At 47.8% G+C, this 14,685-nt stretch overlaps 4 protein-coding genes across 5 annotated transcripts in view; 2 read left to right on the forward strand and 2 right to left on the reverse strand.

Moving 5' to 3' along the window:
• Positions 1-6: 6 nt before the first annotated feature.
• Positions 7-5,323, forward strand: LOC109511872 (heat shock 70 kDa protein 12B). Of its 2 annotated transcripts, XM_019863216.1 has the most exons (8): positions 7-71; positions 913-999; positions 1,960-2,064; positions 2,260-2,518; positions 2,644-2,747; positions 3,857-4,047; positions 4,286-4,776; positions 4,826-5,323. In XM_019863216.1, the coding sequence occupies exons 1-7, from the start codon at positions 14-16 to the stop codon at positions 4,739-4,741; spliced, it is 1,260 nt and encodes a 419-aa protein (XP_019718775.1). In that variant the 5' UTR covers positions 7-13; the 3' UTR covers positions 4,742-4,776; positions 4,826-5,323. The 2 variants fall into 2 exon arrangements, with proteins under 2 accessions (XP_019718775.1, XP_019718774.1); XM_019863215.1 differs by having other exon boundaries at positions 4,286-5,323.
• Positions 5,263-9,461, reverse strand: cct7 (chaperonin containing TCP1, subunit 7 (eta)). The gene is made up of 12 exons (XM_019863213.1): positions 9,360-9,461; positions 8,726-8,809; positions 8,574-8,643; positions 8,387-8,493; positions 7,542-7,720; positions 7,298-7,469; positions 7,052-7,216; positions 6,790-6,978; positions 6,521-6,618; positions 6,308-6,440; positions 6,016-6,222; positions 5,263-5,846 (listed from the first exon to the last, which is right to left on the reverse strand). The coding sequence occupies exons 1-12, from the start codon at positions 9,438-9,440 to the stop codon at positions 5,619-5,621; spliced, it is 1,713 nt and encodes a 570-aa protein (XP_019718772.1). The 5' UTR covers positions 9,441-9,461; the 3' UTR covers positions 5,263-5,618.
• Positions 9,462-10,661: 1,200 nt separating this feature from the next.
• LOC109511876 (uncharacterized) lies at positions 10,662-12,480 on the reverse strand. The gene is made up of 4 exons (XM_019863225.1): positions 12,375-12,480; positions 11,799-11,996; positions 11,406-11,645; positions 10,662-11,313 (listed from the first exon to the last, which is right to left on the reverse strand). Exons 2-4 carry the CDS (start codon positions 11,981-11,983, stop codon positions 10,833-10,835), a joined length of 906 nt encoding a protein of 301 aa, XP_019718784.1. The 5' UTR covers positions 11,984-11,996; positions 12,375-12,480; the 3' UTR covers positions 10,662-10,832.
• Positions 12,481-12,609: 129 nt separating this feature from the next.
• krcp (kelch repeat-containing protein) overlaps positions 12,610-14,685 on the forward strand; it is a 3,915-nt gene continuing 1,839 nt past the window's right edge. The window contains exons 1-7 of the mRNA XM_019863205.1: positions 12,610-12,789; positions 12,990-13,151; positions 13,310-13,391; positions 13,490-13,549; positions 13,643-13,877; positions 14,174-14,308; positions 14,404-14,624. Coding sequence (XP_019718764.1) covers positions 12,728-12,789; positions 12,990-13,151; positions 13,310-13,391; positions 13,490-13,549; positions 13,643-13,877; positions 14,174-14,308; positions 14,404-14,624 — 957 coding nt within the window. The 5' untranslated portion in view covers positions 12,610-12,727. The remainder of the gene's footprint in view (positions 12,790-12,989; positions 13,152-13,309; positions 13,392-13,489; positions 13,550-13,642; positions 13,878-14,173; positions 14,309-14,403; positions 14,625-14,685) is intronic.

Genomic DNA, 14,685 nt, shown 5'->3' on the forward strand with positions numbered 1-14,685 from the left:
GAGCCTGCAGCCGATGGCGAACGGCGTGGATGTGAACGGATCGCGGCCTTTTGACTCCAGCTTTAGGCAAGGTGGGGCAACACGCGCGTTTGTGTGCTTGAGTCGCATTGTTTTCGAGCAAGAAGGTCAAAATATGCACCGCGCGTTCAAACGGGGCAGCGGGGGCCCAACGCGTGCTTCAGCGTAAGAATATTTCACCCAAACATCGCCCCACACACACACACACACACACAAAGATGTACACTAAACACAGGATATTGTAATTGGAACAAGGTGCAGGCAGTCTATGATCTCACCCCCTCCTGCCATGTCGTTTGGACTCCATTTCTTTCCCTTCACTTCACTCTCGCTCCCTTTATGATGTTGTCATTGTTTACGCTGCACTCACATACTTGGCATCGTCGTCATCACAATTTTGTTATTTCAGCTCTTTTGCCACCTCAATTCACCTTGAAAAAAAATACAAATGATAACAGTGGTGTCATTTGCACACACACACACACACACACACACACACTTATGATCTCCAAGGATTGAAATCACTGCTGACACACACACACACACACACACACACACTTATGATCTCCAAGGATTAAAATCACTGCTGACACACACACACACACACACACACACATTTATGCACAATTGTTTTACTCATATGTAAATTGTTTCCAGATTTGGAGCATTATCTACACATTTGTGGGCTGCATGTCACTGGGTTTTTCTTTGTTTTGCATCACAAACGCATGCACACACACACACACACACACACACACACACACACACACACACACACACACTTATGATCTCCAAAGACTAAAGTCACTGACAACACACACACACACACACACACACACACACACACACGAATGGCAATCCGAAGTCGAGCCTTGTTGTCTTGGTTTGTCGCAGCCCGGGAGCAGTTGAGGCGATCCCGACACAGCAGGACCTTCATCGTGGAGAGCGGAACCGGAGAGCTGTGGTCCGAGCTGCAGACCGGTACGGTTTACATCTTCGTCTTTTTCATGTTGCATTGAAGATTTGAACTTTCACCTTCCCGCCGGCTGGTCGCGAGACAGCATTTCCGCCTCTCCTGCCCAAACGGGCATAAATGGTGCTCTCGGAGGAACAAAATGGTGAAAGGATTGTAAAATAGGAACGTGAGTCACTTTTCTGCTATTAAATGCCGCTTTCAGAACCACACGCACACCCCGTTGAACCCTAGCAGCTCCCCTTCCTCTCCACACACGCACACATGCTTTTCAATTTTCTTTTCTGCTGCATTCGGCATACCTGAACCAAAAGCAGAGCTTTATCGCAGGACATATCATAAACACTGGCACGAAGGGAGCGCAGTAATCTAAAATTCCTGAAGGCTGTTTGTGCCGGTCAAAAAGGCACATTAAGGGGGTGAAAAAGGGGCTTTTTTTTCTTTTGGGTGAAAGTTAACAGCACTTTTTTCAGACTGATACGAGTACGAGCACTCACCTCTTGAGGCCTCACTGATACTCACACCTTGTAATTGATACCACTTGTACTTTTGATACATAATATTTCTATCATTTTACAAAATGTACATACAAGTACCCAAAAAGTCAGGAACTGGCGACTATAGCACTCAATACAATTCACACGAGAATGTAAAAGCGCCACGTTGCCTCTGCTGCATTCGTACCATCCAAACTGAGTCGGCAAATAAATAGCAGCACACAAATAAACCCGAAGCATTAACATAAGCCATTTAAATGCTTATAGACAGTTCATTTGGAAAAAACATTCTGTCAGCCATGTGCGGCATTTTGTTCCTGATAGTGAAACGGCCACAAAAGGGCACCTTGGTATCAGTATCGGTGCGATACCGAAACTTGATATCGGTACTCGCCCATCCTTTTTTTTTTTTTTTTTAATGTATTTAATTTTTCAACCAGTACTTGAACTGATGGCTACCATGTCCTGCAGGTGACAAGTACATTGTAGCAGACTGCGGAGGAGGAACGGTGGATCTGACGGTCCATCAAATCGAGCGGCCGCAGGGGACGCTGAAAGAACTGTACAAGGCCTCAGGTGCCATTTGCTCAAACTTGAAGGGTTCCCCCCCCCCCCCCGAGTCTGTCCTTGTTTTTTTTTATTTTCCAATTGGCAATGAAAACGTGACTCCATATTTTGTTGATCAATCGAACAGAAAATGCCGGCCAAATGGAAAGCACGGACAATACACGGATTCTTCCGGCCCTCTCCGACCGTCTGTCTTCCTCTCAGGTGGTCCGTATGGAGCCGTGGGCGTGGACCTGGCCTTCGAGTCCATGCTCAGCCAGATCTTCGGGGACGACTTCATCCAGAGCTTCAAAACCAAGCGGCCGGCCGCCTGGGTGGACCTTACCATCGCGTTCGAGGCCAGGAAGCGGACGGCGGCACCGGGCGGGGCCAACGCCCTCAACATCTCGCTGCCCTTCTCCTTCATCGACTACTACAAAAGACACAGGGGGCAGAGCGTGGAGGCCGCCCTGAGGAGAAGCAAGTCAGTGCTACTCCTGCGTCCTGCATCACTCCCCTGTCCACTATCGAGACGTCACCCGCGCGGGATTTGTCGTGGAGCTTTTTAAAATGTTTCCTCCCTTGACTGCAACTCTTTGTGCGTTCCAGTATGAACATCGTCAAGTGGTCGTCGCAGGGCATGCTGCGACTAAGCCAGGAAGCCATGAACGAGCTCTTCCAGCCCACCATCGCTAATATTGTGCAACACATCGGTGAGAATAATTACATTCATTAGACTAAAACTGGTCAACGCGCATTTCGGTGCCAAGAAAGTTGACATGCTTTTACGGTATTTTTGATGTCGCTAAATCTGTTTCGTTTTTTATTTTTTCTGAATCGGCTCTGGTTTTTAAGATAGTCCATATTTTGGGGTGAAGACAAGTGCTAAGAATACCCAAGTTTGAGGCTTTATCTGTCTTTTCAAGCATGTCCATCCAGTATTCTTTCATTTTTTTGATCATGAAAGGGGGCCTTTGATATGCAAATCATGTTTCAAGTGAAAATCAAGCAAAAAAATTCAGAAATGACACTTTAGTGGTAAATGCGGATTATTTTGTCATGAAAAACAGGTGATGTCAAAGCATGAGCGCTACTTTTAGTAACCATCAAAGTACATTTTGTCAACTCTCACAACACATTTTTGTCATTCATCAATATCGCTGAAAACTAAAACCACTTCAAAGGAACCAATGCCATGATTGGATTCAGCTGCCCCAAATTACAGAGAAAAAAAAGATATATATTTGGCTTTCTTTTTGGGGGGTGAGGGGGGGTGTGCAGAGGCAATGGGAAAGATGGCAAAGGCAACAGACAGACCTTCGTTGAGCCTTCGAGAATAGACAGCCATAGCAAATGTGTTCATTCGCCTTTCGTACGGAAGGCAAATAAGTCAGTTGAGGTGAATACAAACACACAATGCACAACACCATCGACGGACAAATGAAAAGCATCGGTGTTGAAGTGTTATAAATCCTCAAGCAACGGAGATTTTAACAACAGCAAGACATAAAGAGCTTGGAACAACTCTAAGAGGCATGTTTTTTTAATCCTCTGTGAGGAACGACGACTATTTCTGTATTATACCGCCCCCAGCTGGTCAACGGGCGCACATCAGAAGCACCACAATATCCATTGAATTGAATAATTGCTTCATTCTTGACATTCTGCGAAATTGTATTTACCTGTTGTTGTGTAATGTATTTTTTTTTTATTTATGTAAAAATACATAACACAAAATTTCATCGGTTTGATAAATCCCACATTCAAAACCTGTACTGAAACTTCTTCACACATCTTTTTTTTTCTCTCTGCGCCGTTGCAGAAGAGCTGATGTCGAAACCCGAGGTGCGCGGCGTGCGTTTCCTCTTCCTGGTGGGCGGATTCGCCGAGTCGCCCATGCTGCAGAAAGCCATCCACAAAGCGCTGGGATGCCTTTGCCGCATCATCATCCCGCACAACGTCGGTCTGACCATCCTGAAGGGGGCGGTGCTGTTTGGGCTCGACCCGACTGTGGTGAGGACACGCCAACAAAAAAAAACCAAAATGGCACCTAAAACAAAAGACATTCAAACGTTGGATAGTTCGATACCAAAACGTTCAAGCAAATCATGGATTATTGAAAGCTTGCTAGCTTAGTGCTAACATACAGTGCAAAATGCCATAGACAGGCTAACAGAAACAAGCACGGTGGTGAGCGATGTTTCCAAACTTTGAAGTTTTAATAGCTCATTGCATGGATGGTGCCTCACAGGTGCGAGTGCGTCGATGCCCGCTGACGTACGGCGTGGGCGTCTTGAACCGCTTCGTGGAGGGGCGCCACCCCCGGGACAAGCTCCTCATCAAGGACGACCGGCAGTGGTGCACCGACATCCTGGACCGCTTTGTGTCCGTGGACCAATCGGTCGCTCTGGGCGAGGTGGTGCGGCGGAGCTACACGCCCGCGCGCCCCTGCCAAAGGAAGATCGTCATCAACATCTACTGCAGCGCCACCGACGACGTCACGTACATCTCGGACCCGGGGGTGAGGAAGTGCGGAATGGTCACGTTGGAACTGCCGCAGCCGTTACTACCGCCCGCTGCGGGAGGCCCAGCGAGGAGGGAGATCAGGGCCACCATGCAGTTTGGGGATACAGAAATCAAAGTGACGGCCGTGGACGTCGTGTCCAAACGCTCCGTCAAAGCTTCCATTGACTTCCTGTCCAATTGAGCAGTGAGATATCCAAATAGATTCCAGTAATGAACATCTGTGGCGCGAGGGAGTTCCAAGTCTTGACTTCAGAATGAATCGGACATGTTTCTGGAAAATGACCGAAAACGTGAGAAGACTGAGAATGACATTCAGGAGGAGTGGGGGATAAATAGAGCGTTGAATTGTTTTACAACTTTTCAGATTTTTATTTTTTTTTTTCTTACCTGGAGTGAGAAGATCCCGTGACCTCATTTTAATCCACCGTACTACCTAGCACAGTCCAACATGGCTGTCAATCAGCAATGAACTACAAGCTGGGAGAAGCTCAGAATGCAATGAGCAGGAATTGTGGTGGGACCGTGTAGTTCGAATAATAATGTCTCGAGCAGCCACTCGTGGACTTCCACGATTAAATGGATTTACTTTCCAGGATTAATCACCGGCACGCGACAAGTATATTATTTTACGCGATAAGCGCCACGTTTTGGATCGCAGTGTCCCGGTGTTAAAAATAACACACGCAAGCCATCGGTAAGTTTGATTTCAGCGGTGCGTTTATTGTTTCTAAGAATGGTTCAATAAATACACGCACACGGCGCAGATCCTTTCAGTGCTTTTCATTCGATGTCACATCACCAAAAAAACAGATTGAGCGGTTACAGAACGCGAGAGGAAGAAGCGGGCCTCGAGGATGGTGACAAACCTGCAAAACGAAGGCCGTGCTTGGTAAGTCACACACACACAATGAACCCTAAACTCACAGGTGGGGAGTGAAATGTCTTCAAATCAAGAAAATGGGCTGAAACTTGCGTTAAAACAACACCTTCGGTTCCCCGTGTGTGTGTAACTGTTGGCGTCAATGTAATTCAAATGCAAAAGTTGGAGGTTAGGGTCTTCAGTGGGCGTGAGGTCTTCCGCGGCCTCTGCCTCGTCCGCCTCCCGGGGGTCCGTCGACGCTGCTGCGCGGGTTCTTGATGGTCTCGTCGACAGACAGGATGAGGCAGGCCGCCTCCGAGGCTGCGGTCAGCGCGTTGATGCGGACGATCGACGGCTCCCACACGCAGGCGGCGAAGTTATCGGCGATGTCCTCGTTGTTGATGTCCACGCCGTACCACATGCCGCCCTGAGCGGTGGTAGGAAGTAAGTTGTCAGCTTGCTCGACTTTCCTGGAGTATTTAATTGCGCCGGCCACTTTTGACTATTACGCCATCCGTTTGAATTTGATGACACTGACGCACGTATTTATGTATCGAGTAAATATACGAGTCCCCTGAGGTGGACGGCTTTCGTACCTGAGCGTGTTTAGCGCGCAGCTTGTTCAAAATGTTGGTGGCGTCAAAGCCGGCGTTGTCACACAGCTGTCTGGGGATGATCTCCAGGGCCTTGGCGTAGGCGCCGATCAGCAGCTGCTGCTTCCCCGGGATGGTTCTGGAATAATACCGCAGGTACTTGGACAGCTCCATCTCCACAGCTCCTCCGCCCGCAACGACCGAATCGTTCTGCAAAACAAGAGCGGAAGGGCCAGTCAGCCGGGGGAAATATTCACACCGGCTGCAAGGGATTGGTTTTCGAGTTCCCCTTTACCTTGATGGCTCTGCGCACGATCATGATGGCGTCGTGCAGCGAGCGCTCCGTCTCCTCTGTGAATTGCTCGGCTCCGCCTCGCAGGATGATGGTGCACGTCTTGGCCTTGGGGCAGCCCTTGAACAAGTTATACCTACACAACAAGACCCAAGTTGTCAGCGATAGGCGGGCGCCACCAAAAAAAAAAATAACGGAGAGGACAAAGAGTCTTACCTTTCTCCTCCTACCTGGACCTCCTCGAAGAGCTCACACTGGCCCAGGACGTCGTCGGTCAGATGACTAACTGAAGTCTGGATAGAGCCCCCGCAGGCCTGGATGTCACATAACACAAGGTAGTGTTATGTGACAATTCACCTGTGTTTCCATATTTGGCCATCCACTCAACATAATAGTTTGTCTTCGGGCTCACGCTAAGTACACCACAGAAAATCTTTTCACTTGTAAAGGTAACAATCCACGTTAGAGGAGTTCTGGGTTCCTACCATCATGGTCCTCTTCAAGTCTTCCTCCTGGACCCTCCCAGCACAGAACAAGTCTCTGTCGGCAAAGTACTGGGTGGCCACGTCACCGATGGGCAACTTGGACAGAACCACTTTAGCTCCCGACTGGTAGATCTTCTCCAACTTGTCGTAAAGGATGTTCCACTCCGCGTCCACGATGGCTTGATAGTCCTGCAGACGCGAGGCAGACGATGAATAAACCCAAAGGGGACTCCGGCGCCCTGCCCGCGGGGGGTCCGCATACCTCCACTGACTTCACCCGAACCTCCGCGTTGTCCTTCTCGGCTTTCAGCTCCAGCTCAATGTTGAGCAGCGCAATCTTTGGATTCTCGTAACACTTGGGCTGCATCTCGAAGCCGGCGTAGGAGAAGGTCTTCTTAAAGGCGACTCCGGAAATCAACTGGGAATCCTGAGGCGGGGAAAACAAGACATGCGTGTGTCCAAAGGTAAAGGTTTTGCTATGCTGGGGGGTAGGGGCAAGGAAACTGACCTCCAGTCCTCCTCCCTGAACCTTCTTGATGCCGATCATCTTGAGGGACAGCAGCTCATCCAGGGACATGACGGCGTCCACCACCATCTTGGAGAAGAACTCCTTCTGACCGGCGATCAGCTTGGAGTTGAGCGCCGTGGCTGCACACTTTTCCAACAACTGCCGCTGCTCTCTGAGGAGACCGGCACAGGGGTAAGGAAAAAAAACCCTTGGAGCGGGGTTTCAAGGACGCTCGAGTGCTCACCGTTTGTCGTCTTTCTTCACGGGAACGGCGATCTCCTTGATCTTAGCGACAGCCAGGTTGGTCGCTGTACGGAATGCTCGGATGATGGTCTGAGGGTGGAGCCCCTCCTCCACGTAGGGCTTCAGCTGCTTCAGGAACTCTGCGGCCAAGAGCGTGACCGAGGTGGTGCCGTCCCCCACCTGAGTTTGGGTATGACAAGAGATTTTCAGATGGGGGCAGGAATTCAAATGGGGGAAAAAGCCACTTCCTTGGTTCGCACATGCATGATGAACGCACGCACACACTACTAAAGACTACTACTACTACACTAAATAGTGTCCAAATAGATTGTGAAGTTTGTCAAATGTAAAATTGTTAGACTGGTGGTCAATATTTGTCAATCAATCATTTTGCCATCAAACGCGCATTCTCTTTTATGGTCTTGGTATTTTAAAGGGAAAAAAATGTGAGTCGCTAACACAAAAATAATTAGCATAAAACTGTTGTGCATAAAATATCCTTCACAAAATGCTTAGTTTCTGTTTTTTTGGGGGGCGGTCAAAATGTCATTTGGGTGCAAGAACTCATATTCGAATCCTTACTACTAAAAAATTGAATTAGATCGACTTTTTTGTGGCAAAAGAAGAGTCTAATATTTCACTTGTCAGTTTCTGTGTTTACTCATAAAGCACATTATTCTGGGAGCCTTGAAATATCAAACCGAATGCTCGAAATCGGCTGGCACTCGATAGGTTCTTGCTTTTGAAAATGGCTGCCATTGAAAGAGCGCAAAGAAAGTTATCATATTCAACCATAAATATAAAACGGTTCGTGGTGGATTTTTACAAGCCTCTCGCTTTACAGACCTCAGCGTCCTGAGAGCGGGCAATGTCCACCAGGGTCTTGGCTGCTGGGTGGACCACATCCAGCAACTTCAGGATGGTGGCCCCGTCGTTGGAAATGGTGGCCTTACCTGGAAAACACAAAGCTTCCCTTTCAATGCCGGCGCCAGGGGCTCTAGGCGAAAGCCAGTCCCCTTGTCGTGCGTCTCACCTCTGCTGTCAACCATGAGTTTGTCCATCCCTCTGGGCCCCAGGGTTGTCCTGACAGCCTCAGATATAACCTGAGAGAGGCAGATGGGCATGCTTACTTAAGCAGACCACACGCACGCGCGCACACAGACACAAGTCGCAATAATTACAGACCTGACAGGCATTGATGTTGCTGATGAGCTGAGGGATTCCCTGAGACGTGTCTGTCCCCTCCTTCAGCAGGATCACTGGTGTGGGCTGTGGACAAGCACAACGGGGACCACAATGAACCTGTTTAGCATTCACTCTTAGTCGTCGATGTATGACTGCAAGGACATACGACCATCTTTTTATTTGTGGGCTTCTAGAAAGTGACTCGATTTAAATCCAAATTTCAATGAAAGATGAGGCTCTTTTATGATGCTCCGTGCTAATACTCCTGCTTTCTCCCAGACCAAGAGGCTAGCGGCTAACGCAACAACTACATCGCTAACAAATTTCCCGGACTAGACAAGAGATTGTAGTAACACGGCAAAAGGGGCACACTGCCGTTTGCATTTCAACTCCGATCCGTTTGATTTGTCGTGTTATTGTCATCGCGGGAAGCATCGTTCACGCCCATGGACAGTTGTTAGCCTTTTTATGCTAACGGTTTTTTAGGCGTTTTACGACGTCATCCGCTGAAATAATGGCTCGAGGCAGACAAGAACGACTTGGTGTTTCATCTCGGGTTCTTCGGAGGATTAAGACACGCCACCCAACTCTGCGATGGACACGGATTGAACGTCGTGGAGGCCGTTGAACTCACCATCATCTTTGCAGTTCCTTCGAGAAGCTTGGGACCGGCATGAAATCCCACAATGCTTTGCAGTGCTGCGTTCAGGAGCATGCGGGAAATCTTCTCGTGACTTAACGGCGGCGCCATGAACAATCCCAAAAGACAATGCAGGTACAGTAGTAGAGAAATATAGCATTTGGAACACTCATTGTAACAATGTGTCGGCATGAAAAACGTATTTTCACGCAACGTTGCTTTATTATTTCTTTCAATATTTTATTTTAAACAACATCGCAGACAAGAGAGCCAAAAGAGAGACAATAATTTAAAAGGAAAGAAAATTACAACGAATACAAATTCATTTCCAATATTTTACATAGCTTGATAGTCATTTCGTTTTTAAAATAAAAATACACTCATTATGAGATAGGAAGATCTCCAACTAACTTCACAAAAAAAAAAAATCTATAAATGTCCACTATTTTCAAGGATGTATTTCAAAGATTATGCAGAATTTGCATACTGTGATGCAAACAAAGACGCACAACGCAATTTGCATTTTCTTTTACAAATATATCCTGGCATTTGCATGCAAACGTGCTGTGTTTTTCGAGAGGTCATAAATGGTTTGGCTCTGTTTTGTGTTCAAAATCGGAGCTGGTGTGTACTACTTTTTTAATGTAGCATTTTAGTCTTTAAATATTAAAACTTAATGGGGGGGGTGATGCCCATGTGAACAGGAATCACTGAAGTAAGCACACATTCAAAGAACATTTCAATAGCACTTTTACACACATGGACTAAAATCAGCACAGACAGAAACAATGCAATCTTCAAACAACTAAACACAAACCCGAATGGAAAAAGTACACCGATTGATGGTCGGGCGGAGATGGTCATATTTTGCTCTTTGTGTTCTTCTGGTGTCTCATGTTATTGTACAGGTAGAAGAGCGGATACAGATAACCGCAGCCGAGGGCCGCAGCTAAAGCCATGGCCATATACTGACACTTGAAGACCCGAGCGGGGACCAGGCCTTGTATCGGAGCGGTGACAATGAGGGGCACGTAATTGACCATGAGTGTGACCTGGACGAGGAGGATGGTAATGAAAGCTTTCCTCTTTTTGCCGTGCATCTCTCGATTTCCCGCCACATCACCCTTCTTCTCGTTGCCCACTTCCTGTCTGTCTCCCGGTGGACTTTTTCTTAAGGCGTTGAGCACGGCGACACAGCAGTAGGTGTCCACGGCCAGGACGGGGAGGAAAATCATACACAGCGCCACAATGGAGTTGTAAAAAGCAGCGAAGACGCCAAGGCAGATGTTTAAGTGATGCCCATGTGAACAGGAATCACTGAAGTAAGCACACATTCAAAGAACATTTCAATAGCACTTTTACACACATGGACTAAAATCAGCACAGACAGAAACAATGCAATCTTCAAACAACTAAACACAAACCCGAATGGAAAAAGTACACCGATTGATGGTCGGGCGGAGATGGTCATATTTTGCTCTTTGTGTTCTTCTGGTGTCTCATGTTATTGTACAGGTAGAAGAGCGGATACAGATAACCGCAGCCGAGGGCCGCAGCTAAAGCCATGGCCATATACTGACACTTGAAGACCCGAGCGGGGACCAGGCCTTGTATCGGAGCGGTGACAATGAGGGGCACGTAATTGACCATGAGTGTGACCTGGACGAGGAGGATGGTAATGACAGCTTTCCTCTTTTTGCCGTGCATCTCTCGATTTCCCGCCACATCACCCTTCTTCTCGTTGCCCACTTCCTGTCTGTCTCCCGGTGGACTTTTTCTTAAGGCGTTGAGCACGGCGACACAGCAGTAGGTGTCCACGGCCAGGACGGGGAGGAAAATCATACACAGTGCCACAATGGAGTTGTAAAAAGCAGCGAAGACGCCAAGGCAGATGTTTAAGCAGAACAGAAGGACAAGAGCTCTCCATTTGTACTTAAAGGCCTTGAACCTGGCGGCAACAGACATCAAATTAAGTCACGTAATAATGAAAAGCGCTGATTTCAATGTGTTTATGACAGATGAGCAAAGAAGCGTTTTTACCGTAGAAAGTCCAGCGGTCGGACCACAGCCAAGTATCTCTCCACACACACCAGACACATGAGCAGCGGCTTCAGGGTGATCAATGAAGAGGAGAAGAATGTCGTCGTGGCCATTATCCAAGCATTCCGCCAGAGCAAGTGATTAGCCAATATCACAGGCACCATCACGTAGAAGGGAACTTTGACGAGGGCCAAGGAGAACGGGAACAAGTCCGCAGTTAGGATACCGTCAGCCTTGGACCTTCAACATAGTGTGAAAGAAAAGTCATGGAAAACAAACCACCCCCGAAGACAAATATTGGGTTCTGAATTGAGGCCTGTTCTACTGCCGCTTCTCCTCTCGCTCCGCCATCCTGTCCCACTGCATTATCCATTCAGGAGAACATTTGACAACCTTCTCTGGAGAATGAACCAGGCGAGCCAGAGGTTTGATGGGAGGCCAGCGACGAATTCAACCACGTCGGTGACAAGGAGAACGACAAGGCCCGCAGACGGTCCTCCAGATTCACCGTCGTAAGGATGACAGTCGGACCAGAAATACGTTGGAAAGAACGAAGTGTTGAAAGACGAGCCGTTCATCGTGGTGTGAACACTGCAGGTAAAGTTATGAATTATTTAGAGATGGTACTGTTTGAATAAACACCTGCAAATCAGTGCAATCACAGAATGAAATGTGTACAGCAAAAAGCCAAACCTCACTGTGTGTTCTCTCCGGGGGGGAAAGAACGTTTTGGTTTACTTGTTTGTATAGCTTCTTAAAACACACATGACTGACACCAAAAAGATTTGCATGGCAGCATGGTATTAGGCAGGTGGATGTACAGCTTGAACAGGACAACAGAGACACGCTTCATGTCCTGAATGTATATTGTTTTGTATGTTTACCATTTTGTTGTGCTGTTTGAATGCGACGCGAGCAGTTGGAAAAGTACGCATGATGTGCATTTAAGCAGAAGCAGGGTGCAGTTACCCGTTTAGAAAGAAACCAGAAAATAAACTTGTGTCGTAAGGAAGTCGTCGAAGTGACAACTTTTTCCTGAACGCACCGGTGGTGACATCAGGCAGCGCGGAAGAATGCAGGCCATTGATTGGTCCGAGACCTCTGCGTCTGTGCCTTTGGGAGCACTCGATTTAACCGCACACAAACTCGAGGCTTTTGGCGGATATTACAAAGTATTACAGACACCGCCCTCGCAGACACACTAAACAAAGAATCAATGAAACTCACTGGAGATGTGGGAACTACAGTTGCGTACACACGAATCAGTGGCGGGAGACGCAATCGACAGTAAACGCACAAACTCAACTTTTGCAGAGGGATAAATGGGGGAATTTGGAGTTTTTGCGTTATTCGGACTAGATGCGTCACCTCAAAGGCTCCTCGGGTACGTCGAAGACTGCAAAACATCAACTCAAGAGCAATATCGTTTTAAATTAGCTTCAATTTCACAATGGTTTTTCCGTGCCTGCCGTAGTCTTTCATTCAGATATGGCCATTTACTCTGTTATCCTCAATAGTACTCTAAAAATAAACCTCGATTTTTACAAAGTTTATACTGTACTGTACATTTCTTCCCGGGGGCAGCGACGAGGGGTCCCGACTGGTGTCTGTTGCCATTCCGCCGAAAGTCCAGCAGGTGGTGCTGTTTAGCAGCGGACCTTGGGGTGAGAGGACTTGCGTCAACGCGGACCTCTACGACGCTCATCGGACGCCCATCACCATCGGGAAGCTGACACCTTATAACAGGTTAGACGCCTAAACGAGTGTGTTTGAGCACTCGGAACAGGTACGCTTGAGAAATATAAAGTAGATGTTTCTATCATGTCCTACTACCATTCGGAAATGTCGAATAAGAAATCTTCCTACGAGATTCAATATTTTTGATGATTTGGGGAATCCCATAGATGTCTGTCCTGGGAGCAATGGGAAGAAGAAACATGGACGAATGGCGCAACCCTGACCGTTACACTGGAAGGAGGACATATGGTAAAAAAAATGGCTTTGATGGGAAAGTTTACCAAAAAAAAAAAAAAAAACACAACCACTTAATGGTAGGAATTGAAACTATTAATTTTTTCCCTTAGGCGAAAGACAGTCGGCCTGAATCAGCACTCATGTTGGCCGTCAAAGACCACACGCCAAAGGTAGACATACACTTCAGGTGTCATGACAAGGCTCGCTCTTTTGTCTGGATGACGACACCAATATCAGGCGTGTGTTCTTCTTCCTGCTCTCAGCATGCCGCCGCTCCTCTTGCACCCCAAGAGCTCAACTGCAAAAAGAAGAGGAAGCGAGCCACTGCCGAAGAGCTTGACATGGGCAAGGATGCCAGGGTGGTTGAGGAGGAGGTGGAGAACATGTGTCCGAACAGCAGCTTGGAGCAAACCACGCCATCGCGAAAAGTCCAACGGCATGCCAAAGGCCGGCAGAAACTTTTCTTGGGCAGGGGCAATGCAGCCAAAAGTCAAGGAGGTGAGACCGTGTCAAGAAATAGACACATACAGCAGTAGTCACAACTACACTATATTTAATATCGCAGGAACCATCAAAGTGAAAAAAATACGAATAAGCAACCGGGGGCTGTCTGAGAAAGATGGTCACGAGTCCTCGGTTAGCTGCTGTGAAATTAGCCGGTCCTTGCAGGGAAACAAAGAGTAACAATGCTGTTCTTTAGCACGTCAACAGTGTTTTGAATTGTTTGTTAGCATTCATCTGAGCTGAGTTTGATTTATGGTTAGTTCACAATAACTTTCCCTACGATGCTCCAGCAGTGCTGCCGTCAGGCCCGTCGGGTCGCTGGGGTCAAATGCTATGCCCCATTGATGCCCAGACGGCCATCTTGATTGGAGGTCAAGGAGCCAGGATGCAGTTCTGCAAAGATCCCTTGTGGAAGCTCTGCACAGGTTTGTCACGTGTATGATATCTCGGGCTAAAAGCGGACATTATGCAAGATCTGGAAAAGACATTTTCCTCTGAGCTCGCGTTCTTGTTCCCGCAGAGGACCTGTCCTGGGTGCCGGCCGAGACGCTGGCACAGGGTCCGACTCCCGAGGCCAGGATCGGCCACACGGCGGTCTACGACCCGGACTCCGACCGCATCTTCGTGTTTGGCGGCTCCAAGAACAAAAAGTGGTTCAACGACGTCCACATCCTGGACACGCAAACCTGGAAGTGGACCATGGTGGAGGTCAGGGTCAACTTGGAGGGCGGGGGGGGAATTTGACAGTGATTGTCGTTCTTGTCTGTTTCCATTTGTGTTCAAATATGCGTCGCTTAATCAA

The sequence above is a fragment of the Hippocampus comes genome, unplaced genomic scaffold (assembly GCF_001891065.2).
Source record: "Hippocampus comes isolate QL1 unplaced genomic scaffold, H_comes_QL1_v1.1 scaffold18, whole genome shotgun sequence".
Classification (NCBI taxonomy): domain Eukaryota; kingdom Metazoa; phylum Chordata; class Actinopteri; order Syngnathiformes; family Syngnathidae; genus Hippocampus; species Hippocampus comes.